The sequence below is a fragment of the Calonectris borealis genome, chromosome Z (genome assembly GCF_964195595.1).
Source record: "Calonectris borealis chromosome Z, bCalBor7.hap1.2, whole genome shotgun sequence".
Lineage (NCBI taxonomy): Eukaryota > Metazoa > Chordata > Aves > Procellariiformes > Procellariidae > Calonectris > Calonectris borealis.
In genome coordinates this window covers 77,516,382-77,542,873 of record NC_134352.1, presented here as the reverse complement: position 1 = coordinate 77,542,873, position 26,492 = coordinate 77,516,382, and the positions used below count along the sequence as shown (strand labels likewise).

Here is a 26,492-nt window from a genome sequence, read left to right as displayed (position 1 = left end):
CAAACAATTCCATGATCCTATGAAGGAGAGGCACGGCAGAGATCGCTCTGATTAGGCCCGCTTCCGCTACTCTTGCCACTTCAGGCTTTTTTCACGACAAATCTCCTCTGGCGCTGCTTGAAAACGCCTCGCGGCACCAACTACTCTAGGGCAACACGGACAAGGTCCGGCCACGGAACTCCAACAGCAGCCTACCGCCTGCAGGGACGGCACCTAGGTACGCCAAATCATCGTGCACGTGCCAGCACCCCAAGCACAGCACTTCCCCCAACACCAACGTTGCCTCACAAGACCAGGCCTCCAGACCGCCACCGCCCTGCCACCACCACCACACACGCGGTTCCCCTGCCCCAAAAGCTCTGAGAAAACACGTGCCAGCGTCTCTCACACCAGCCCAACATGCTCCTCGCTCTTGGAAGGCACCGGAAAACCTCAGCCAGTGCAACCTCCACCTCCTCCTCCCACTAGAGCTCTACAATGAGATCCCTGGCTCAGCTCCACCTCCAGAGGACCCCCTCCTCTAGGGGCGCAGGGGCTCAGGCCATCCCAAACGCAAGACCCTTCGCTTGCCGGGGACACCTTCTTCTTTGCCCTCCAGCCACCGCGGGCAAGCAACCACAGAAGACACAACAAGACCCCGGCTACAGGGCCACACGCAGCGGACCGCAGCCAGGGACCCAACGCAGCCGCACCAGCAGCAGCAAAACCCTTCCCTTTTTCCTCTTCCTCTTCCCGCGAGCCCTTCCTCCTGCCTTTCCTCCCCATTCTCCTCCGCTTCAAACACGGGAGCTGGGGCTGCTCCGTCCAGGAGCACGTCCAACGCTCAAGTGCCTACACCCAGAGCCACCTCCTCGCCAGCCGCCGCCACCCCCAGGCCCTCGCTCCAGGAGGGGGCTCCCCAGGCCCTGCCAAGTGACATCACTTCACCACCCTTCCCAACACGAAAACAGAAGACCAGCTAACAGGAAAAGAGAGGCGAGCCAAAAGCGAAAGGAAAACAGACCACGACCAACACCAGGGCATGCCAGACGGAAAAGACACCGGGGCACCAGGGGAAACTTCAGCTGCAGAAAAGAGGCACCACAGCTCGCCCTGCAGGCAACAGGGAAACCCTAACGCCCCTCCCCGGCACAGCTGCCCCCAAGGGCTCTGCCCCAGCGCTTTCGCATCCCCCGCTCCACCGCCACAGCCAACCTCCCCCCGCACAGCCACCCTCCCCAACCACGGCCACCCCACCAACGCACTTCCACAAGACCACCACAGCCACCAGCCAAAACTGAAAACCACAGCGGAAACTCGCTGCCACCAGAAGGCGAGGAAGGGAAAGCTGCGGCACCACATAAAGCCGGCCACCCGGCAGCACCCCAAGCACAGCGCCCACCCGCACCGCCACCCGGCCTGACCAGGCTCCTGCCCACCACCCCCCACGCAGCGCCCACCGTCCCACCATGCCTGCGCCCGCAACCCCACAGCCCCGCCTGCGCCACGGCGCCACGGCGCTCCCGCTCCTCCTGACGGCTCTCGCCACCGCCCTCGCCTGCCAACACCTGCGTCCCCGCGACGCCACCTTCCCCTGGGACAGCCTCCAGCTCCTCCACGCCATGGCGCCCAGCCCGCCACAGCCCTGCCACCACCAGCACGCGCCCTTCCCCTTCCCCGACACCCTCCTCCGCACCAGCCACCCACAGCAAGCCGCCGCCGCCGCCCTCCGCATCCTCCAGCACCTCTTCGCCACCCTCAGCAGCCCGAGCACCCCCCAACACTGGGACGCCCAGGCACGGCACAACCTCCTCAACAACCTCCACCACCACATCCAGCAGCTCCAGCAGTGCCTGCCGGCCAACGGCACGCTCTTCCAAGGCCAAGGGCCCCGCAACCTGCTGCTCAACATCAACAAATACTTCCGGCGCCTCCAGGACTTCCTCCACGCCCACAACCACACCGCCTGCGCCTGGGACCACGTCCGCCTCGAAGCTCGCCTCTGCTTCCAACACCTCCACAACCTCACCCGCACCATGCGCAATTAGCCCGACGACCCCCACCAACCCGCACGGCCCCACCCGTCCCCACCACCACCTCGGGACCACCGCCCCATCCCCGCCTCTGTCCTCCCCCACGCCAAGACCCGCTGCAAGAACGGCCCTGCACCCTCAGCCTCCACTCACTGCTCCTCTAGTTCAAGAACTTTATTTATTTATTTTGACAATGGCCTTTATCTATTTATTCACCTATTTATTCCACAGGAAATAAAGACCTCTTGCAAAACCCTTGCCACTGCCTCTCGTCTCAGAAGCACAGCAACGAGCCTTTGGGGTGGGGGGAAGCCACCTCCACTCAACACCTACGCCAAGCCCCGCTCCAAACGGGGCTCCCCACATCCCGTGCCCGCTCTTCCCTTTGGCACCTCCCCAAGGAGGCGCTTCCCTCAACCTCTTTGGAAATCCTCTGACAGGGTTTAGCCATCGCCATCGGAATCTCCTCTCCGGCCCTTGTCTCCCCAACATTTCCCACCTGCCAGCCCGCTTTACACCGACTCAGGAGCAGCTCCGCAGTCCTCAGCACAAGGACCACACGCACCTCTTGGAGCGGGTCCAGACGAGGGCCACAAACACCATCAGAGGGCTGGAACGCCTCTCCTACCACGAAAGGCTCAGACAGTTGGGCTTCTTCACCCTGGAGAACAGAAGGCTCCGGGGACACCTTATGGCGGCCTTTCCGTACCCCAAGGGGGCTCATAAGAAAGATGGGCACAGACTTTTTAGTGGGGGCCTCTTACGGCAGGACAAGGGGGAATGGTTTTCAACTGAAAGAGGCTAGATTCAGACCGGGGAGAAGGAAGACGTTTTTTACCATGAGGGTGCTGAAACACTGGCACAGGTTGCCCAGAGAGCTGGTAGATGCCCCATCCCTGGAAACACTCAAGGTCAGGTTGGACGGGGCTCTCAGCCACCTGAGCTAGTTGAAGGCGGTCCTGCTCATTGCTGGGGGGTGCACCAGATGACCTTTGAGGGTCCCTCCCAACCCAAACCATTCCATCATCCTATGAAGGAGAGGCACGTCAGAGATCGCTCTGATTAGGCCCGCTTCCGCTACTCTTGCCACTTCAGGCTTTTTTCACGACAAATCTCCTCTGGCGCTGCTTGAAAACGCCTCGCGGCACCAACTACTCTAGGGCAACACGGACAAGGTCCGGCCACGGACCTCCAACAGCAGCCTGCCGCCTGCAGGGATGGCACCTAGGTACGCCAAATCATCGTGCACGTGCCAGCACCCCAAGCACAGCACTCCCCCCAACACCAACATTGCCTCACAAGACCAGGCCTCCAGCCCGCCACCACCCTGCCACCACCACCACACACGCGGTTCCCCTGCCCCAAAAGCTCTGAGAAAACACGTGCCAGCGTCTCTCACACAAGCCCAACATGCTCCTCGCTCTTGGAAGGCACCGGAAAACCTCAGCCAGTGCAACCTCCACCTCCTCCTCCCACTAGAGCTCTACAATGAGATCCCTGGCTCAGCTCCACCTCCAGAGGACCCTCGCACACCCCTCCTCTAGGGGCGCACGCCATCCCAAACGCAAGACCCTTCGCTTGTCGGGGACACCTTCTTCTTTGCCCTCCAGCCACCGCGGGCAAGCAGCCACAGACGACACAACAAGACCCCGGCTACAGGGCCACGCGCAGCGGACTGCAGCCAGGGACCCAACGCAGCCGCAGCAGCAACACCCTTCCCTTTTTCCTCTTCCTCTTCCCGCGAGCCCTTCCTCCTGCCTTTCCTCCCCATTCTCCTCCGCGTCAAACACGGGAGCTGGGGCTGCTCCGTCCAGGAGCACGTCCAACGCTCAAGTGCCTACACCCAGAGCCACCTCCTCGCCAGCCGCCGCCACCCCCAGGCCCTCGCTCCAGGAGGGGGCTCCCCAGGCCCTGCCAAGTGACATCACTTCACCACCCTTCCCAACACGAAAACAGAAGACCAGCTAACAGGAAAACAGAGGCAAGCCAAAAGCGAAAGGAAAACAGACCACGACCAACACCAGGGCATGCCAGACGGAAAAGACACCGGGGCACCAGGGGAAACTTCAGCTGCAGAAAAGAGGCACCACAGCTCGCCCTGCAGGCAACAGGGAAACCCTAACGCCCCTCCCCGGCACAGCTGCCCCCAAGGGCTCTGCCCCAGCGCTTTCGCATCCCCCGCTCCACCGCCACAGCCAACCTCCCCCCGCACAGCCACCCTCCCCAACCACGGCCACCCCACCAACGCACTTCCCCAAGACCACCACAGCCACCAGCCAAAACTGAAAACCACAGCGGAAACTCGCTGCCACCAGAAAGCGAGGAAGGGAAAGCTGCGGCACCACATAAAGCCGGCCACCCGGCAGCACCCCAAGCACAGCGCCCACCCGCACCGCCACCCGGCCTGACCAGGCTCCTGCCCACCACCCCCCACGCAGCGCCCACCGCCCCACCATGCCTGCGCCCGCAACCCCACAGCCCCGCCTGCGCCACGGCGCCACGGCGCTCCCGCTCCTCCTGACGGCTCTCGCCACCGCCCTCGCCTGCCAACACCTGCGTCCCCGCGACGCCACCTTCCCCTGGGACAGCCTCCAGCTCCTCCACGCCATGGCGCCCAGCCCGCCACAGCCCTGCCACCACCAGCACGCGCCCTTCCCCTTCCCCGACACCCTCCTCCGCACCAGCCACCCACAGCAAGCCGCCGCCGCCGCCCTCCGCATCCTCCAGCACCTCTTCGCCACCCTCAGCAGCCCGAGCACCCCCCAACACTGGGACGCCCAGGCACGGCACCACCTCCTCAACAGCCTCCACCACCACATCCAGCAGCTCCAGCAGTGCCTGCCGGCCAACGGCACGCTCTTCCAAGGCCAAGGGCCCCGCAACCTGCTGCTCAACATCAACAAATACTTCCGGCGCCTCCAGGACTTCCTCCACGCCCACAACCACACCGCCTGCGCCTGGGACCACGTCCGCCTCGAAGCTCGCCTCTGCTTCCAACACCTCCACAACCTCACCCGCACCATGCGCAATTAGCCCGACGACCCCCACCAACCCGCACGGCCCCACCCGCCCCCACCACCACCTCGGGACCACCGCCCCATCCCCGCCTCTGTCCTCCCCCACGCCAAGACCCGCTGCAAGAACGGCCCTGCACCCTCAGCCTCCACTCACTGCTCCTCTAGTTCAAGAACTTTATTTATTTATTTTGACAATGGCCTTTATCTATTTATTCACCTATTTATTCCACAGGAAATAAAGACCTCTTGCAAAACCCTTGCCACTGCCTCTCGTCTCAGAAGCACAGCAACGAGCCTTTGGGCTGGGGGGAAGCCACCTCCACTCAACACCTACGCCAAGCCCCGCTCCAAACGGGGCTCCCCACATCCCGCGCCCGCTCTTCCCTTTGGCACCTCCCCAAGGAGGCGCTTGCCTCAACCTCTTTGGAAAACCTCTGACAGGGTTTAGCCATCGCCATCGGAATCTCCTCTCCGGCCCTTGTCTCCCCAACATTTCCCACCTGCCAGCCCGCTTTACACCGACTCAGGAGCAGCTCCGCAGTCCTCAGCACAAGGACCACACGCACCTCTTGGAGCGGGTCCAAACGAGGGCCACAAACACCATCAGAGGGCTGGAACGCCTCTCCTACCACAAAAGGCCCAGACAGTTGGGCTTCTTCACCCTGGAGAAGAGAAGGCTCCGGGGACACCTTATGGCGGCCTTTCCGTACCCCAAGGGGGCTCATAAGAAACATGGGCACAGACTTTTTAGTGGGGGCCTCTTGCGGCAGGACAGGGGCGAATGGTTTTCAACTGAAAGAGGCTAGATTCAGACCAGGGAGAAGGAAGACGTTTTTTACCATGAGGGTGCTGAAACACTGGCACAGGTTGCCCAGAGAGCTGGTAGATGCCCCATCCCTGGAAACACTCAAGGTCAGGTTGGACGGGGCTCTCAGCCACCTGAGCTAGTTGAAGGCGGCCCTGCTCATTGCTGGGGGGTGCACCAGATGACCTTTGAGGGTCCCTCCCAACCCAAACCATTCCATCATCCTATGAAGGAGAGGCACGGCAGAGATCGCTCTGATTAGGCCCGCTTCCGCTACTCTTGCCACTTCAGGCTTTTTTCACGACAAATCTCCCCTGGCGCTGCTTGAAAACGCCTCGCGGCACCAACTACTCTAGGGCAACACGGACAAGGTCCGGCCACGGACCTCCAACAGCAGCCTACCGCCTGCAGGGACGGCACCTAGGTACGCCAAATCATCGTGCACGTGCCAGCACCCCAAGCACAGCACTCCCCCCAACACCAACGTTGCCTCACAAGACCAGGCCTCCAGCCCGCCACCGCCCTGCCACCACCACCACACACGCGGTTCCCCTGCCCCAAAAGCTCTGAGAAAACACGTGCCAGCGTCTCTCACACAAGCCCAACATGCTCCTCGCTCTTGGAAGGCACCGGAAAACCTCAGCCAGTGCAACCTCCACCTCATCCTCCCACTAGAGCTCTACAATGAGATCCCTGGCTCAGCTCCATCTCCAGAGGACCCTCGCACACCCCTCCTCTAGGGGCGCAGGCCATCCCAAACGCAAGACCCTTCGCTTGTCGGGGACACCTTCTTCTTTGCCCTCCAGCCACCGCGGGCAAGCAGCCACAGACGACACAACAAGACCCCGGCTACAGGGCCACACGCAGCGGACCGCAGCCAGGGACCCAACGCAGCCGCACCAGCAGCAGCAAAACCCTTCCCTTTTTCCTCTTCCTCTTCCCGCGAGCCCTTCCTCCTGCCTTGCCTCCCCATTCTCATCCGCGTCAAACACGGGAGCTGGGGCTGCTCCGTCCAGGAGCACGTCCAACGCTCAAGTGCCTACACCCAGAGCCACCTCCTCGCCAGCCGCCGCCACCCCCAGGCCCTCGCTCCAGGAGGGGGCTCCCCAGGCCCTGCCAAGTGACATCACTTCACCACCCTTCCCAACACGAAAACAGAAGACCAGCTAACAGGAAAACAGAGGCGAGCCAAAAGCGAAAGGAAAACAGACCACGACCAACACCAGGGCATGCCAGACGGAAAAGACACCGGGGCACCAGGGGAAACTTCAGCTGCAGAAAAGAGGCACCACAGCTCGCCCTGCAGGCAACAGGGAAACCCTAACGCCCCTCCCCGGCACAGCTGCCCCCAAGGGCTCTGCCCCAGCGCTTTCGCATCCCCCGCTCCACCGCCACAGCCAACCTCCCCCCGCACAGCCACCCTCCCCAACCACGGCCACCCCACCAACGCACTTCCCCAAGACCACCACAGCCACCAGCCAAAACTGAAAACCACAGCGGAAACTCGCTGCCACCAGAAGGCGAGGAAGGGAAAGCTGCGGCACCACATAAAGCCGGCCACCCGGCAGCACCCCAAGCACAGCGCCCACCCGCACCGCCACCCGGCCTGAACAGGCTCCTGCCCACCACCCCCCACGCAGCGCCCACCGCCCCACCATGCCTGCGCCCGCAACCCCACAGCCCCGCCTGCGCCACGGCGCCACGGCGCTCCCGCTCCTCCTGACGGCTCTCGCCACCGCCCTCGCCTGCCAACACCTGCGTCCCCGCGACGCCACCTTCCCCTGGGACAGCCTCCAGCTCCTCCACGCCATGGCGCCCAGCCCGCCACAGCCCTGCCACCACCAGCACGCGCCCTTCCCCTTCCCCGACACCCTCCTCCGCACCAGCCACCCACAGCAAGCCGCCGCCGCCGCCCTCCGCATCCTCCAGCACCTCTTCGCCACCCTCAGCAGCCCGAGCACCCCCCAACACTGGGACGCCCAGGCACGGCACAACCTCCTCAACAACCTCCACCACCACATCCAGCAGCTCCAGCAGTGCCTGCCGGCCAACGGCACGCTCTTCCAAGGCCAAGGGCCCCGCAACCTGCTGCTCAACATCAACAAATACTTCCGGCGCCTCCAGGACTTCCTCCACGCCCACAACCACACCGCCTGCGCCTGGGACCACGTCCGCCTCGAAGCTCGCCTCTGCTTCCAACACCTCCACAACCTCACCCGCACCATGCGCAATTAGCCCGACGACCCCCACCAACCCGCACGGCCCCACCCGTCCCCACCACCACCTCGGGACCACCGCCCCATCCCCGCCTCTGTCCTCCCCCACGCCAAGACCCGCTGCAAGAACGGCCCTGCACCCTCAGCCTCCACTCACTGCTCCTCTAGTTCAAGAACTTTATTTATTTATTTTGACAATGGCCTTTATCTATTTATTCACCTATTTATTCCACAGGAAATAAAGACCTCTTGCAAAACCCTTGCCACTGCCTCTCGTCTCAGAAGCACAGCAACGAGCCTTTGGGGTGGGGGGAAGCCACCTCCACTCAACACCTACGCCAAGCCCCGCTCCAAACGGGGCTCCCCACATCCCGTGCCCGCTCTTCCCTTTGGCACCTCCCCAAGGAGGCGCTTCCCTCAACCTCTTTGGAAATCCTCTGACAGGGTTTAGCCATCGCCATCGGAATCTCCTCTCCGGCCCTTGTCTCCCCAACATTTCCCACCTGCCAGCCCGCTTTACACCGACTCAGGAGCAGCTCCGCAGTCCTCAGCACAAGGACCACACGCACCTCTTGGAGCGGGTCCAGACGAGGGCCACAAACACCATCAGAGGGCTGGAACGCCTCTCCTACCACGAAAGGCTCAGACAGTTGGGCTTCTTCACCCTGGAGAACAGAAGGCTCCGGGGACACCTTATGGCGGCCTTTCCGTACCCCAAGGGGGCTCATAAGAAAGATGGGCACAGACTTTTTAGTGGGGGCCTCTTACGGCAGGACAAGGGGGAATGGTTTTCAACTGAAAGAGGCTAGATTCAGACCGGGGAGAAGGAAGACGTTTTTTACCATGAGGGTGCTGAAACACTGGCACAGGTTGCCCAGAGAGCTGGTAGATGCCCCATCCCTGGAAACACTCAAGGTCAGGTTGGACGGGGCTCTCAGCCACCTGAGCTAGTTGAAGGCGGTCCTGCTCATTGCTGGGGGGTGCACCAGATGACCTTTGAGGGTCCCTCCCAACCCAAACCATTCCATCATCCTATGAAGGAGAGGCACGTCAGAGATCGCTCTGATTAGGCCCGCTTCCGCTACTCTTGCCACTTCAGGCTTTTTTCACGACAAATCTCCTCTGGCGCTGCTTGAAAACGCCTCGCGGCACCAACTACTCTAGGGCAACACGGACAAGGTCCGGCCACGGACCTCCAACAGCAGCCTGCCGCCTGCAGGGATGGCACCTAGGTACGCCAAATCATCGTGCACGTGCCAGCACCCCAAGCACAGCACTCCCCCCAACACCAACATTGCCTCACAAGACCAGGCCTCCAGCCCGCCACCACCCTGCCACCACCACCACACACGCGGTTCCCCTGCCCCAAAAGCTCTGAGAAAACACGTGCCAGCGTCTCTCACACAAGCCCAACATGCTCCTCGCTCTTGGAAGGCACCGGAAAACCTCAGCCAGTGCAACCTCCACCTCCTCCTCCCACTAGAGCTCTACAATGAGATCCCTGGCTCAGCTCCACCTCCAGAGGACCCTCGCACACCCCTCCTCTAGGGGCGCACGCCATCCCAAACGCAAGACCCTTCGCTTGTCGGGGACACCTTCTTCTTTGCCCTCCAGCCACCGCGGGCAAGCAGCCACAGACGACACAACAAGACCCCGGCTACAGGGCCACGCGCAGCGGACTGCAGCCAGGGACCCAACGCAGCCGCAGCAGCAACACCCTTCCCTTTTTCCTCTTCCTCTTCCCGCGAGCCCTTCCTCCTGCCTTTCCTCCCCATTCTCCTCCGCGTCAAACACGGGAGCTGGGGCTGCTCCGTCCAGGAGCACGTCCAACGCTCAAGTGCCTACACCCAGAGCCACCTCCTCGCCAGCCGCCGCCACCCCCAGGCCCTCGCTCCAGGAGGGGGCTCCCCAGGCCCTGCCAAGTGACATCACTTCACCACCCTTCCCAACACGAAAACAGAAGACCAGCTAACAGGAAAACAGAGGCGAGCCAAAAGCGAAAGGAAAACAGACCACGACCAACACCAGGGCATGCCAGACGGAAAAGACACCGGGGCACCAGGGGAAACTTCAGCTGCAGAAAAGAGGCACCACAGCTCGCCCTGCAGGCAACAGGGAAACCCTAACGCCCCTCCCCGGCACAGCTGCCCCCAAGGGCTCTGCCCCAGCGCTTTCGCATCCCCCGCTCCACCGCCACAGCCAACCTCCCCCCGCACAGCCACCCTCCCCAACCACGGCCACCCCACCAACGCACTTCCCCAAGACCACCACAGCCACCAGCCAAAACTGAAAACCACAGCGGAAACTCGCTGCCACCAGAAAGCGAGGAAGGGAAAGCTGCGGCACCACATAAAGCCGGCCACCCGGCAGCACCCCAAGCACAGCGCCCACCCGCACCGCCACCCGGCCTGACCAGGCTCCTGCCCACCACCCCCCACGCAGCGCCCACCGCCCCACCATGCCTGCGCCCGCAACCCCACAGCCCCGCCTGCGCCACGGCGCCACGGCGCTCCCGCTCCTCCTGACGGCTCTCGCCACCGCCCTCGCCTGCCAACACCTGCGTCCCCGCGACGCCACCTTCCCCTGGGACAGCCTCCAGCTCCTCCACGCCATGGCGCCCAGCCCGCCACAGCCCTGCCACCACCAGCACGCGCCCTTCCCCTTCCCCGACACCCTCCTCCGCACCAGCCACCCACAGCAAGCCGCCGCCGCCGCCCTCCGCATCCTCCAGCACCTCTTCGCCACCCTCAGCAGCCCGAGCACCCCCCAACACTGGGACGCCCAGGCACGGCACCACCTCCTCAACAGCCTCCACCACCACATCCAGCAGCTCCAGCAGTGCCTGCCGGCCAACGGCACGCTCTTCCAAGGCCAAGGGCCCCGCAACCTGCTGCTCAACATCAACAAATACTTCCGGCGCCTCCAGGACTTCCTCCACGCCCACAACCACACCGCCTGCGCCTGGGACCACGTCCGCCTCGAAGCTCGCCTCTGCTTCCAACACCTCCACAACCTCACCCGCACCATGCGCAATTAGCCCGACGACCCCCACCAACCCGCACGGCCCCACCCGCCCCCACCACCACCTCGGGACCACCGCCCCATCCCCGCCTCTGTCCTCCCCCACGCCAAGACCCGCTGCAAGAACGGCCCTGCACCCTCAGCCTCCACTCACTGCTCCTCTAGTTCAAGAACTTTATTTATTTATTTTGACAATGGCCTTTATCTATTTATTCACCTATTTATTCCACAGGAAATAAAGACCTCTTGCAAAACCCTTGCCACTGCCTCTCGTCTCAGAAGCACAGCAACGAGCCTTTGGGCTGGGGGGAAGCCACCTCCACTCAACACCTACGCCAAGCCCCGCTCCAAACGGGGCTCCCCACATCCCGCGCCCGCTCTTCCCTTTGGCACCTCCCCAAGGAGGCGCTTGCCTCAACCTCTTTGGAAAACCTCTGACAGGGTTTAGCCATCGCCATCGGAATCTCCTCTCCGGCCCTTGTCTCCCCAACATTTCCCACCTGCCAGCCCGCTTTACACCGACTCAGGAGCAGCTCCGCAGTCCTCAGCACAAGGACCACACGCACCTCTTGGAGCGGGTCCAAACGAGGGCCACAAACACCATCAGAGGGCTGGAACGCCTCTCCTACCACAAAAGGCCCAGACAGTTGGGCTTCTTCACCCTGGAGAAGAGAAGGCTCCGGGGACACCTTATGGCGGCCTTTCCGTACCCCAAGGGGGCTCATAAGAAACATGGGCACAGACTTTTTAGTGGGGGCCTCTTGCGGCAGGACAGGGGCGAATGGTTTTCAACTGAAAGAGGCTAGATTCAGACCAGGGAGAAGGAAGACGTTTTTTACCATGAGGGTGCTGAAACACTGGCACAGGTTGCCCAGAGAGCTGGTAGATGCCCCATCCCTGGAAACACTCAAGGTCAGGTTGGACGGGGCTCTCAGCCACCTGAGCTAGTTGAAGGCGGCCCTGCTCATTGCTGGGGGGTGCACCAGATGACCTTTGAGGGTCCCTCCCAACCCAAACCATTCCATCATCCTATGAAGGAGAGGCACGGCAGAGATCGCTCTGATTAGGCCCGCTTCCGCTACTCTTGCCACTTCAGGCTTTTTTCACGACAAATCTCCCCTGGCGCTGCTTGAAAACGCCTCGCGGCACCAACTACTCTAGGGCAACACGGACAAGGTCCGGCCACGGACCTCCAACAGCAGCCTACCGCCTGCAGGGACGGCACCTAGGTACGCCAAATCATCGTGCACGTGCCAGCACCCCAAGCACAGCACTCCCCCCAACACCAACGTTGCCTCACAAGACCAGGCCTCCAGCCCGCCACCGCCCTGCCACCACCACCACACACGCGGTTCCCCTGCCCCAAAAGCTCTGAGAAAACACGTGCCAGCGTCTCTCACACAAGCCCAACATGCTCCTCGCTCTTGGAAGGCACCGGAAAACCTCAGCCAGTGCAACCTCCACCTCATCCTCCCACTAGAGCTCTACAATGAGATCCCTGGCTCAGCTCCATCTCCAGAGGACCCTCGCACACCCCTCCTCTAGGGGCGCAGGCCATCCCAAACGCAAGACCCTTCGCTTGTCGGGGACACCTTCTTCTTTGCCCTCCAGCCACCGCGGGCAAGCAGCCACAGACGACACAACAAGACCCCGGCTACAGGGCCACACGCAGCGGACCGCAGCCAGGGACCCAACGCAGCCGCACCAGCAGCAGCAAAACCCTTCCCTTTTTCCTCTTCCTCTTCCCGCGAGCCCTTCCTCCTGCCTTGCCTCCCCATTCTCATCCGCGTCAAACACGGGAGCTGGGGCTGCTCCGTCCAGGAGCACGTCCAACGCTCAAGTGCCTACACCCAGAGCCACCTCCTCGCCAGCCGCCGCCACCCCCAGGCCCTCGCTCCAGGAGGGGGCTCCCCAGGCCCTGCCAAGTGACATCACTTCACCACCCTTCCCAACACGAAAACAGAAGACCAGCTAACAGGAAAACAGAGGCGAGCCAAAAGCGAAAGGAAAACAGACCACGACCAACACCAGGGCATGCCAGACGGAAAAGACACCGGGGCACCAGGGGAAACTTCAGCTGCAGAAAAGAGGCACCACAGCTCGCCCTGCAGGCAACAGGGAAACCCTAACGCCCCTCCCCGGCACAGCTGCCCCCAAGGGCTCTGCCCCAGCGCTTTCGCATCCCCCGCTCCACCGCCACAGCCAACCTCCCCCCGCACAGCCACCCTCCCCAACCACGGCCACCCCACCAACGCACTTCCCCAAGACCACCACAGCCACCAGCCAAAACTGAAAACCACAGCGGAAACTCGCTGCCACCAGAAGGCGAGGAAGGGAAAGCTGCGGCACCACATAAAGCCGGCCACCCGGCAGCACCCCAAGCACAGCGCCCACCCGCACCGCCACCCGGCCTGAACAGGCTCCTGCCCACCACCCCCCACGCAGCGCCCACCGCCCCACCATGCCTGCGCCCGCAACCCCACAGCCCCGCCTGCGCCACGGCGCCACGGCGCTCCCGCTCCTCCTGACGGCTCTCGCCACCGCCCTCGCCTGCCAACACCTGCGTCCCCGCGACGCCACCTTCCCCTGGGACAGCCTCCAGCTCCTCCACGCCATGGCGCCCAGCCCGCCACAGCCCTGCCACCACCAGCACGCGCCCTTCCCCTTCCCCGACACCCTCCTCCGCACCAGCCACCCACAGCAAGCCGCCGCCGCCGCCCTCCGCATCCTCCAGCACCTCTTCGCCACCCTCAGCAGCCCGAGCACCCCCCAACACTGGGACGCCCAGGCACGGCACCACCTCCTCAACAACCTCCACCACCACATCCAGCAGCTCCAGCAGTGCCTGCCGGCCAACGGCACGCTCTTCCAAGGCCAAGGGCCCCGCAACCTGCTGCTCAACATCAACAAATACTTCCGGCGCCTCCAGGACTTCCTCCACGCCCACAACCACACCGCCTGCGCCTGGGACCACGTCCGCCTCGAAGCTCGCCTCTGCTTCCAACACCTCCACAACCTCACCCGCACCATGCGCAATTAGCCCGACGACCCCCACCAACCCGCACGGCCCCACCCGCCCCCACCACCACCTCGGGACCACCGCCCCACCCCCGCCTCTGTCCTCCCCCACGCCAAGACCTGCTGCAAGAACGGCCCTGCACCCTCAGCCTCCACTCACTGCTCCTCTAGTTCAAGAACTTTATTTATTTATTTTGACAATGGCCTTTATCTATTTATTCACCTATTTATTCCACAGGAAATAAAGACCTCTTGCAAAACCCTTGCCACTGCCTCTCGTCTCAGAAGCACAGCAACGAGCCTTTGGGCTGGGGGGAAGCCACCTCCACTCAACACCTACGCCAAGCCCCGCTCCAAACGGGGCTCCCCACATCCCGCGCCCGCTCTTCCCTTTGGCACCTCCCCAAGGAGGCGCTTGCCTCAACCTCTTTGGAAAACCTCTGACAGGGTTTAGCCATCGCCATCGGAATCTCCTCTCCGGCCCTTGTCTCCCCAACATTTCCCACCTGCCAGCCCGCTTTACACCGACTCAGGAGCAGCTCCGCAGTCCTCAGCACAAGGACCACACGCACCTCTTGGAGCGGGTCCAAACGAGGGCCACAAACACCATCAGAGGGCTGGAACGCCTCTCCTACCACAAAAGGCCCAGACAGTTGGGCTTCTTCACCCTGGAGAAGAGAAGGCTCCGGGGACACCTTATGGCGGCCTTTCCGTACCCCAAGGGGGCTTATAAGAAAGATGGGCACAGACTTTTTAGTGGGGGCCTCTTACGGCAGGACAAGGGGGAATGGTTTTCAACTGAAAGAGGCTAGATTCAGACCAGGGAGAAGGAAGACGTTTTTTACCATGAGGGTGCTGAAACACTGGCACAGGTTGCCCAGAGAGCTGGTAGATGCCCCATCCCTGGAAACACTCAAGGTCAGGTTGGACGGGGCTCTCAGCCACCTGAGCTAGTTGAAGGCGGCCCTGCTCATTGCTGGGGGGTGCACCAGATGACCTTTGAGGGTCCCTCCCAACCCAAACCATTCCATCACCCTATGAAGGAGAGGCACGGCAGAGATCGCTCTGGTCAGGCCCGCTTCCGCTACTCTTGCCACTTCAGGCTTTTTTCACGACAAATCTCCCCTGGCGCTGCTTGAAAACGCCTCGCGGCACCAACTACTCTAGGGCAACACGGACAAGGTCCGGCCACGGACCTCCAACAGCAGCCTACCGCCTGCAGGGACGGCACCTAGGTACGCCAAATCATCGTGCACGTGCCAGCACCCCAAGCACAGCACTCCCCCCAACACCAACGTTGCCTCACAAGACCAGGCCTCCAGCCCGCCACCGCCCTGCCACCACCACCACACACGCGGTTCCCCTGCCCCAAAAGCTCTGAGAAAACATGTGCCAGCGTCTCTCACACAAGCCCAACATGCTCCTCGCTCTTGGAAGGCACCGGAAAACCTCAGCCAGTGCAACCTCCACCTCCTCCTCCCACTAGAGCTCTACAATGAGATCCCTGGCTCAGCTCCACCTCCAGAGGACCCTCGCACACCCCTCCTCTAGGGGCGCAGGGGCTCAGGCCATCCCAAACGCAAGACCCTTCGCTTGTGGGGGACACCTTCTTTGCCCTCCAGCCACTGCGGGCAAGCAGCCACAGACGACACAACAAGACCCCGGCTACAGGGCCACACGCAGCGGACCGCAGCCAGGGACCCAACGCAGCCGCACCAGCAGCAGCAAAACCCTTCCCTTTTTCCTCTTCCTCTTCCCGCGAGCCCTTCCTCCTGCCTTTCCTCCCCATTCTCATCCGCGTCAAACACGGGAGCTGGGGCTGCTCCGTCCAGGAGCACGTCCAACGCTCAAGTGCCTACACCCAGAGCCACCTCCTCGCCAGCCGCCGCCACCCCCAGGCCCTCGCTCCAGGAGGGGGCTCCCCAGGCCCTGCCAAGTGACATCACTTCACCACCCTTCCCAACACGAAAACAGAAGACCAGCTAACAGGAAAACAGAGGCGAGCCAAAAGCGAAAGGAAAACAGACCACGACCAACACCAGGGCATGCCAGACGGAAAAGACACCGGGGCACCAGGGGAAACTTCAGCTGCAGAAAAGAGGCACCACAGCTCGCCCTGCAGGCAACAGGGAAACCCTAACGCCCCTCCCCGGCACAGCTGCCCCCAAGGGCTCTGCCCCAGCGCTTTCGCATCCCCCGCTCCACCGCCACAGCCAACCTCCCCCCGCACAGCCACCCTCCCCAACCACGGCCACCCCACCAACGCACTTCCCCAAGACCACCACAGCCACCAGCCAAAACTGAAAACCACAGCGGAAACTCGCTGCCACCAGAAGGCGAGGAAGGGAAAGCTGCGGCACCACATAAAGCCGGCCACCCGGCAGCACCCCAAGCACAGCGCCCACCCGCACCGCCACCCGGCCTGACCAGGCTCCTGCCCACCACCCCCCACGCAGCGCCCACCGCCCCACCATGCCTGCGCCCGCAACCCCACAGCCCCGCCTGCGCCACGGCGCCACGGCGCTCCCGCTCCTCCTGACGGCTCTCGCCACCGCCCTCGCCTGCCAACACCTGCGTCCCCGCGACGCCACCTTCCCCTGGGACAGCCTCCAGCTCCTCCACGCCATGGCGCCCAGCCCGCCACAGCCCTGCCACCACCAGCACGCGCCCTTCCCCTTCCCCGACACCCTCCTCCGCACCAGCCACCCACAGCAAGCCGCCGCCGCCGCCCTCCGCATCCTCCAGCACCTCTTCGCCACCCTCAGCAGCCCGAGCACCCCCCAACACTGGGACGCCCAGGCACGGCACGACCTCCTCAACAGCCTCCACCACCACATCCAGCAGCTCCAGCAGTGCCTGCCGGCCAACGGCACGCTCTTCCAAGGCCAAGGGCCCCGCAACCTGCTGCTCAACATCAACAAATACTTCCGGCGCCTCCAGGACTTCCTCCACGCCCACAACCACACCGCCTGCGCCTGGGACCACATCTGCCTCGAAGCTCGCCTCTGCTTCCAACACCTCCACAACCTCACCCGCACCATGCGCAATTAGCCCGACGACCCCCACCAACCCGCACGGCCCCACCCGCCCCCACCACCACCTCGGGACCACCGCCCCACCCCCGCCTCTGTCCTCCCCCACGCCAAGACCCGCTGCAAGAACGGCCCTGCACCCTCAGCCTCCACTCACTGCTCCTCTAGTTCAAGAACTTTATTTATTTATTTTGACAATGGCCTTTATCTATTTATTCACCTATTTATTCCACAGGAAATAAAGACCTCTTGCAAAACCCTTGCCACTGCCTCTCGTCTCAGAAGCACAGCAACGAGCCTTTGGGCTGGGGGGAAGCCACCTCCACTCAACACCTACGCCAAGCCCCGCTCCAAACGGGGCTCCCCACATCCCGCGCCCGCTCTTCCCTTTGGCACCTCCCCAAGGAGGCGCTTGCCTCAACCTCTTTGGAAAACCTCTGACAGGGTTTAGCCATCGCCATCGGAATCTCCTCTCCGGCCCTTGTCTCCCCAACATTTCCCACCTGCCAGCCCGCTTTACACCGACTCAGGAGCAGCTCCGCAGTCCTCACCACAAGGACCACACGCACCTCTTGGAGCGGGTCCAAACGAGGGCCACAAACACCATCAGAGGGCTGGAACGCCTCTCCTACCACAAAAGGCCCAGACAGTTGGGCTTCTTCACCCTGGAGAAGAGAAGGCTCCGGGGACACCTTATGGCGGCCTTTCCGTACCCCAAGGGGGCTTATAAGAAAGATGGGCACAGACTTTTTAGTGGGGGCCTCTTACGGCAGGACAAGGGGGAATGGTTTTCAACTGAAAGAGGCTAGATTCAGACCAGGGAGAAGGAAGACGTTTTTTACCATGAGGGTGCTGAAACACTGGCACAGGTTGCCCAGAGAGCTGGTAGATGCCCCATCCCTGGAAACACTCAAGGTCAGGTTGGACGGGGCTCTCAGCCACCTGAGCTAGTTGAAGGCGGCCCTGCTCATTGCTGGGGGGTGCACCAGATGACCTTTGAGGGTCCCTCCCAACCCAAACCATTCCATCACCCTATGAAGGAGAGGCACGGCAGAGATCGCTCTGGTCAGGCCCGCTTCCGCTACTCTTGCCACTTCAGGCTTTTTTCACGACAAATCTCCCCTGGCGCTGCTTGAAAACGCCTCGCGGCACCAACTACTCTAGGGCAACACGGACAAGGTCCGGCCACGGACCTCCAACAGCAGCCTACCGCCTGCAGGGACGGCACCTAGGTACGCCAAATCATCGTGCACGTGCCAGCACCCCAAGCACAGCACTCCCCCCAACACCAACGTTGCCTCACAAGACCAGGCCTCCAGCCCGCCACCGCCCTGCCACCACCACCACACACGCGGTTCCCCTGCCCCAAAAGCTCTGAGAAAACATGTGCCAGCGTCTCTCACACAAGCCCAACATGCTCCTCGCTCTTGGAAGGCACCGGAAAACCTCAGCCAGTGCAACCTCCACCTCCTCCTCCCACTAGAGCTCTACAATGAGATCCCTGGCTCAGCTCCACCTCCAGAGGACCCTCGCACACCCCTCCTCTAGGGGCGCAGGGGCTCAGGCCATCCCAAACGCAAGACCCTTCGCTTGTGGGGGACACCTTCTTTGCCCTCCAGCCACTGCGGGCAAGCAGCCACAGACGACACAACAAGACCCCGGCTACAGGGCCACACGCAGCGGACCGCAGCCAGGGACCCAACGCAGCCGCACCAGCAGCAGCAAAACCCTTCCCTTTTTCCTCTTCCTCTTCCCGCGAGCCCTTCCTCCTGCCTTTCCTCCCCATTCTCATCCGCGTCAAACACGGGAGCTGGGGCTGCTCCGTCCAGGAGCACGTCCAACGCTCAAGTGCCTACACCCAGAGCCACCTCCTCGCCAGCCGCCGCCACCCCCAGGCCCTCGCTCCAGGAGGGGGCTCCCCAGGCCCTGCCAAGTGACATCACTTCACCACCCTTCCCAACACGAAAACAGAAGACCAGCTAACAGGAAAACAGAGGCGAGCCAAAAGCGAAAGGAAAACAGACCACGACCAACACCAGGGCATGCCAGACGGAAAAGACACCGGGGCACCAGGGGAAACTTCAGCTGCAGAAAAGAGGCACCACAGCTCGCCCTGCAGGCAACAGGGAAACCCTAACGCCCCTCCCCGGCACAGCTGCCCCCAAGGGCTCTGCCCCAGCGCTTTCGCATCCCCCGCTCCACCGCCACAGCCAACCTCCCCCCGCACAGCCACCCTCCCCAACCACGGCCACCCCACCAACGCACTTCCCCAAGACCACCACAGCCACCAGCCAAAACTGAAAACCACAGCGGAAACTCGCTGCCACCAGAAGGCGAGGAAGGGAAAGCTGCGGCACCACATAAAGCCGGCCACCCGGCAGCACCCCAAGCACAGCGCCCACCCGCACCGCCACCCGGCCTGAACAGGCTCCTGCCCACCACCCCCCACGCAGCGCCCACCGCCCCACCATGCCTGCGCCCGCAACCCCACAGCCCCGCCTGCGCCACGGCGCCACGGCGCTCCCGCTCCTCCTGACGGCTCTCGCCACCGCCCTCGCCTGCCAACACCTGCGTCCCCGCGACGCCACCTTCCCCTGGGACAGCCTCCAGCTCCTCCACGCCATGGCGCCCAGCCCGCCACAGCCCTGCCACCACCAGCACGCGCCCTTCCCCTTCCCCGACACCCTCCTCCGCACCAGCCACCCACAGCAAGCCGCCGCCGCCGCCCTCCGCATCCTCCAGCACCTCTTCGCCACCCTCAGCAGCCCGAGCACCCCCCAACACTGGGACGCCCAGGCACGGCACCACCTCCTCAACAACCTCCACCACCACATCCAGCAGCTCCAGCAGTGCCTGCCGGCCAACGGCACGCTCTTCCAAGGCCAAGGGCCCCGCAACCTGCTGCTCAACATCAACAAATACTTCCGGCGCCTCCAGGACTTCCTCCACGCCCACAACCACACCGCCTGCGCCTGGGACCACGTCCGCCTCGAAGCTCGCCTCTGCTTCCAACACCTCCACAACCTCACCCGCACCATGCGCAATTAGCCCGACGACCCCCACCAACCCGCACGGCCCCACCCGCCCCCACCACCACCTCGGGACCACCGCCCCACCCCCGCCTCTGTCCTCCCCCACGCCAAGACCCGCTGCAAGAACGGCCCTGCACCCTCAGCCTCCACTCACTGCTCCTCTAGTTCAAGAACTTTATTTATTTATTTTGACAATGGCCTTTATCTATTTATTCACCTATTTATTCCACAGGAAATAAAGACCTCTTGCAAAACCCTTGCCACTGCCTCTCGTCTCAGAAGCACAGCAACGAGCCTTTGGGCTGGGGGGAAGCCACCTCCACTCAACACCTACGCCAAGCCCCGCTCCAAACGGGGCTCCCCACATCCCGCGCCCGCTCTTCCCTTTGGCACCTCCCCAAGGAGGCGCTTGCCTCAACCTCTTTGGAAAACCTCTGACAGGGTTTAGCCATCGCCATCGGAATCTCCTCTCCGGCCCTTGTCTCCCCAACATTTCCCACCTGCCAGCCCGCTTTACACCGACTCAGGAGCAGCTCCGCAGTCCTCAGCACAAGGACCACACGCACCTCTTGGAGCGGGTCCAAACGAGGGCCACAAACACCATCAGAGGGCTGGAACGCCTCTCCTACCACAAAAGGCCCAGACAGTTGGGCTTCTTCACCCTGGAGAAGAGAAGGCTCCGGGGACACCTTATGGCGGCCTTTCCGTACCCCAAGGGGGCTTATAAGAAAGATGGGCACAGACTTTTTAGTGGGGGCCTCTTACGGCAGGACAAGGGGGAATGGTTTTCAACTGAAAGAGGCTAGATTCAGACCAGGGAGAAGGAAGACGTTTTTTACCATGAGGGTGCTGAAACACTGGCACAGGTTGCCCAGAGAGCTGGTAGATGCCCCATCCCTGGAAACACTCAAGGTCAGGTTGGACGGGGCTCTCAGCCACCTGAGCTAGTTGAAGGCGGCCCTGCTCATTGCTGGGGGGTGCACCAGATGACCTTTGAGGGTCCCTCCCAACCCAAACCATTCCATCACCCTATGAAGGAGAGGCACGGCAGAGATCGCTCTGGTCAGGCCCGCTTCCGCTACTCTTGCCACTTCAGGCTTTTTTCACGACAAATCTCCCCTGGCGCTGCTTGAAAACGCCTCGCGGCACCAACTACTCTAGGGCAACACGGACAAGGTCCGGCCACGGACCTCCAACAGCAGCCTACCGCCTGCAGGGACGGCACCTAGGTACGCCAAATCATCGTGCACGTGCCAGCACCCCAAGCACAGCACTCCCCCCAACACCAACGTTGCCTCACAAGACCAGGCCTCCAGCCCGCCACCGCCCTGCCACCACCACCACACACGCGGTTCCCCTGCCCCAAAAGCTCTGAGAAAACATGTGCCAGCGTCTCTCACACAAGCCCAACATGCTCCTCGCTCTTGGAAGGCACCGGAAAACCTCAGCCAGTGCAACCTCCACCTCCTCCTCCCACTAGAGCTCTACAATGAGATCCCTGGCTCAGCTCCACCTCCAGAGGACCCTCGCACACCCCTCCTCTAGGGGCGCAGGGGCTCAGGCCATCCCAAACGCAAGACCCTTCGCTTGTGGGGGACACCTTCTTTGCCCTCCAGCCACTGCGGGCAAGCAGCCACAGACGACACAACAAGACCCCGGCTACAGGGCCACACGCAGCGGACCGCAGCCAGGGACCCAACGCAGCCGCACCAGCAGCAGCAAAACCCTTCCCTTTTTCCTCTTCCTCTTCCCGCGAGCCCTTCCTCCTGCCTTGCCTCCCCATTCTCATCCGCGTCAAACACGGGAGCTGGGGCTGCTCCGTCCAGGAGCACGTCCAACGCTCAAGTGCCTACACCCAGAGCCACCTCCTCGCCAGCCGCCGCCACCCCCAGGCCCTCGCTCCAGGAGGGGGCTCCCCAGGCCCTGCCAAGTGACATCACTTCACCACCCTTCCCAACACGAAAACAGAAGACCAGCTAACAGGAAAACAGAGGCGAGCCAAAAGCGAAAGGAAAACAGACCACGACCAACACCAGGGCATGCCAGACGGAAAAGACACCGGGGCACCAGGGGAAACTTCAGCTGCAGAAAAGAGGCACCACAGCTCGCCCTGCAGGCAACAGGGAAACCCTAACGCCCCTCCCCGGCACAGCTGCCCCCAAGGGCTCTGCCCCAGCGCTTTCGCATCCCCCGCTCCACCGCCACAGCCAACCTCCCCCCGCACAGCCACCCTCCCCAACCACGGCCACCCCACCAACGCACTTCCCCAAGACCACCACAGCCACCAGCCAAAACTGAAAACCACAGCGGAAACTCGCTGCCACCAGAAGGCGAGGAAGGGAAAGCTGCGGCACCACATAAAGCCGGCCACCCGGCAGCACCCCAAGCACAGCGCCCACCCGCACCGCCACCCGGCCTGACCAGGCTCCTGCCCACCACCCCCCACGCAGCGCCCACCGCCCCACCATGCCTGCGCCCGCAACCCCACAGCCCCGCCTGCGCCACGGCGCCACGGCGCTCCCGCTCCTCCTGACGGCTCTCGCCACCGCCCTCGCCTGCCAACACCTGCGTCCCCGCGACGCCACCTTCCCCTGGGACAGCCTCCAGCTCCTCCACGCCATGGCGCCCAGCCCGCCACAGCCCTGCCACCACCAGCACGCGCCCTTCCCCTTCCCCGACACCCTCCTCCGCACCAGCCACCCACAGCAAGCCGCCGCCGCCGCCCTCCGCATCCTCCAGCACCTCTTCGCCACCCTCAGCAGCCCGAGCACCCCCCAACACTGGGACGCCCAGGCACGGCACGACCTCCTCAACAGCCTCCACCACCACATCCAGCAGCTCCAGCAGTGCCTGCCGGCCAACGGCACGCTCTTCCAAGGCCAAGGGCCCCGCAACCTGCTGCTCAACATCAACAAATACTTCCGGCGCCTCCAGGACTTCCTCCACGCCCACAACCACACCGCCTGCGCCTGGGACCACGTCCGCCTCGAAGCTCGCCTCTGCTTCCAACACCTCCACAACCTCACCCGCACCATGCGCAATTAGCCCGACGACCCCCACCAACCCGCACGGCCCCACCCGCCCCCACCACCACCTCGGGACCACCGCCCCACCCCCGCCTCTGTCCTCCCCCACGCCAAGACCCGCTGCAAGAACGGCCCTGCACCCTCAGCCTCCACTCACTGCTCCTCTAGTTCAAGAACTTTATTTATTTATTTTGACAATGGCCTTTATCTATTTATTCACCTATTTATTCCACAGGAAATAAAGACCTCTTGCAAAACCCTTGCCACTGCCTCTCGTCTCAGAAGCACAGCAACGAGCCTTTGGGCTGGGGGGAAGCCACCTCCACTCAACACCTACGCCAAGCCCCGCTCCAAACGGGGCTCCCCACATCCCGCGCCCGCTCTTCCCTTTGGCACCTCCCCAAGGAGGCGCTTGCCTCAACCTCTTTGGAAAACCTCTGACAGGGTTTAGCCATCGCCATCGGAATCTCCTCTCCGGCCCTTGTCTCCCCAACATTTCCCACCTGCCAGCCCGCTTTACACCGACTCAGGAGCAGCTCCGCAGTCCTCAGCACAAGGACCACACGCACCTCTTGGAGCGGGTCCAAACGAGGGCCACAAACACCATCAGAGGGCTGGAACGCCTCTCCTACCACAAAAGGCCCAGACAGTTGGGCTTCTTCACCCTGGAGAAGAGAAGGCTCCGGGGACACCTTATGGCGGCCTTTCCGTACCCCAAGGGGGCTTATAAGAAAGATGGGCACAGACTTTTTAGTGGGGGCCTCTTACGGCAGGACAAGGGGGAATGGTTTTCAACTGAAAGAGGCTAGATTCAGACCAGGGAGAAGGAAGACGTTTTTTACCATGAGGGTGCTGAAACACTGGCACAGGTTGCCCAGAGAGCTGGTAGATGCCCCATCCCTGGAAACACTCAAGGTCAGGTTGGACGGGGCTCTCAGCCACCTGAGCTAGTTGAAGGCGGCCCTGCTCATTGCTGGGGGGTGCACCAGATGACCTTTGAGGGTCCCTCCCAACCCAAACCATTCCATCACCCTATGAAGGAGAGGCACGGCAGAGATCGCTCTGGTCAGGCCCGCTTCCGCTACTCTTGCCACTTCAGGCTTTTTTCACGACAAATCTCCCCTGGCGCTGCTTGAAAACGCCTCGCGGCACCAACTACTCTAGGGCAACACGGACAAGGTCCGGCCACGGACCTCCAACAGCAGCCTACCGCCTGCAGGGACGGCACCTAGGTACGCCAAATCATCGTGCACGTGCCAGCACCCCAAGCACAGCACTCCCCCCAACACCAACGTTGCCTCACAAGACCAGGCCTCCAGCCCGCCACCGCCCTGCCACCACCACCACACACGCGGTTCCCCTGCCCCAAAAGCTCTGAGAAAACATGTGCCAGCGTCTCTCACACAAGCCCAACATGCTCCTCGCTCTTGGAAGGCACCGGAAAACCTCAGCCAGTGCAACCTCCACCTCCTCCTCCCACTAGAGCTCTACAATGAGATCCCTGGCTCAGCTCCACCTCCAGAGGACCCTCGCACACCCCTCCTCTAGGGGCGCAGGGGCTCAGGCCATCCCAAACGCAAGACCCTTCGCTTGTGGGGGACACCTTCTTTGCCCTCCAGCCACTGCGGGCAAGCAGCCACAGACGACACAACAAGACCCCGGCTACAGGGCCACACGCAGCGGACCGCAGCCAGGGACCCAACGCAGCCGCACCAGCAGCAGCAAAACCCTTCCCTTTTTCCTCTTCCTCTTCCCGCGAGCCCTTCCTCCTGCCTTTCCTCCCCATTCTCATCCGCGTCAAACACGGGAGCTGGGGCTGCTCCGTCCAGGAGCACGTCCAACGCTCAAGTGCCTACACCCAGAGCCACCTCCTCGCCAGCCGCCACCACCCCCAGGCCCTCGCTCCAGGAGGGGGCTCCCCAGGCCCTGCCAAGTGACATCACTTCACCACCCTTCCCAACACGAAAACAGAAGACCAGCTAACAGGAAAACAGAGGCGAGCCAAAAGCGAAAGGAAAACAGACCACGACCAACACCAGGGCATGCCAGACGGAAAAGACACCGGGGCACCAGGGGAAACTTCAGCTGCAGAAAAGAGGCACCACAGCTCGCCCTGCAGGCAACAGGGAAACCCTAACGCCCCTCCCCGGCACAGCTGCCCCCAAGGGCTCTGCCCCAGCGCTTTCGCATCCCCCGCTCCACCGCCACAGCCAACCTCCCCCCGCACAGCCACCCTCCCCAACCACGGCCACCCCACCAACGCACTTCCCCAAGACCACCACAGCCACCAGCCAAAACTGAAAACCACAGCGGAAACTCGCTGCCACCAGAAGGCGAGGAAGGGAAAGCTGCGGCACCACATAAAGCCGGCCACCCGGCAGCACCCCAAGCACAGCGCCCACCCGCACCGCCACCCGGCCTGACCAGGCTCCTGCCCACCACCCCCCACGCAGCGCCCACCGCCCCACCATGCCTGCGCCCGCAACCCCACAGCCCCGCCTGCGCCACGGCGCCACGGCGCTCCCGCTCCTCCTGACGGCTCTCGCCACCGCCCTCGCCTGCCAACACCTGCGTCCCCGCGACGCCACCTTCCCCTGGGACAGCCTCCAGCTCCTCCACGCCATGGCGCCCAGCCCGCCACAGCCCTGCCACCACCAGCACGCGCCCTTCCCCTTCCCCGACACCCTCCTCCGCACCAGCCACCCACAGCAAGCCGCCGCCGCCGCCCTCCGCATCCTCCAGCACCTCTTCGCCACCCTCAGCAGCCCGAGCACCCCCCAACACTGGGACGCCCAGGCACGGCACGACCTCCTCAACAGCCTCCACCACCACATCCAGCAGCTCCAGCAGTGCCTGCCGGCCAACGGCACGCTCTTCCAAGGCCAAGGGCCCCGCAACCTGCTGCTCAACATCAACAAATACTTCCGGCGCCTCCAGGACTTCCTCCACGCCCACAACCACACCGCCTGCGCCTGGGACCACGTCTGCCTCGAAGCTCGCCTCTGCTTCCAACACCTCCACAACCTCACCCGCACCATGCGCAATTAGCCCGACGACCCCCACCAACCCGCACGGCCCCACCCGCCCCCACCACCACCTCGGGACCACCGCCCCACCCCCGCCTCTGTCCTCCCCCACGCCAAGACCCGCTGCAAGAACGGCCCTGCACCCTCAGCCTCCACTCACTGCTCCTCTAGTTCAAGAACTTTATTTATTTATTTTGACAATGGCCTTTATCTATTTATTCACCTATTTATTCCACAGGAAATAAAGACCTCTTGCAAAACCCTTGCCACTGCCTCTCGTCTCAGAA

The 26,492-nt window shown here is 62.9% G+C and overlaps 8 protein-coding genes across 16 annotated transcripts in view; 7 read left to right on the top strand and 1 right to left on the bottom strand.

The window, feature by feature from the left end:
• LOC142075699 (ubiquitin-associated protein 2-like) overlaps positions 1 to 26,492 on the bottom strand; it is a 168,269-nt gene that overhangs the window by 26,968 nt on the left and 114,809 nt on the right. The window lies entirely within an intron of this gene.
• On the top strand, positions 1,449 to 2,046 carry LOC142075559 (interferon-like). Its single transcript, XM_075137011.1, has one exon. The coding sequence runs from the start codon at positions 1,449 to 1,451 to the stop codon at positions 2,025 to 2,027; it is 579 nt and encodes a 192-aa protein (XP_074993112.1). The 3' UTR covers positions 2,028 to 2,046.
• Positions 4,042 to 5,045, top strand: LOC142075374 (interferon-like). The gene has a single exon (XM_075136600.1). It carries the CDS (start codon positions 4,467 to 4,469, stop codon positions 5,043 to 5,045), a length of 579 nt encoding a protein of 192 aa, XP_074992701.1. The 5' UTR covers positions 4,042 to 4,466.
• LOC142075560 (interferon-like) lies at positions 7,491 to 8,088 on the top strand. Its single transcript, XM_075137012.1, has one exon. It carries the CDS (start codon positions 7,491 to 7,493, stop codon positions 8,067 to 8,069), a length of 579 nt encoding a protein of 192 aa, XP_074993113.1. The 3' UTR covers positions 8,070 to 8,088.
• On the top strand, positions 10,084 to 11,087 carry LOC142075375 (interferon-like). Its single transcript, XM_075136601.1, has one exon. It carries the CDS (start codon positions 10,509 to 10,511, stop codon positions 11,085 to 11,087), a length of 579 nt encoding a protein of 192 aa, XP_074992702.1. The 5' UTR covers positions 10,084 to 10,508.
• Positions 13,533 to 14,169, top strand: LOC142076093 (interferon-like). Its single transcript, XM_075138484.1, has one exon. It carries the CDS (start codon positions 13,533 to 13,535, stop codon positions 14,109 to 14,111), a length of 579 nt encoding a protein of 192 aa, XP_074994585.1. The 3' UTR covers positions 14,112 to 14,169.
• Positions 19,591 to 20,227, top strand: LOC142075161 (interferon-like). The gene has a single exon (XM_075136189.1). It carries the CDS (start codon positions 19,591 to 19,593, stop codon positions 20,167 to 20,169), a length of 579 nt encoding a protein of 192 aa, XP_074992290.1. The 3' UTR covers positions 20,170 to 20,227.
• On the top strand, positions 22,620 to 23,256 carry LOC142075565 (interferon-like). Its single transcript, XM_075137022.1, has one exon. It carries the CDS (start codon positions 22,620 to 22,622, stop codon positions 23,196 to 23,198), a length of 579 nt encoding a protein of 192 aa, XP_074993123.1. The 3' UTR covers positions 23,199 to 23,256.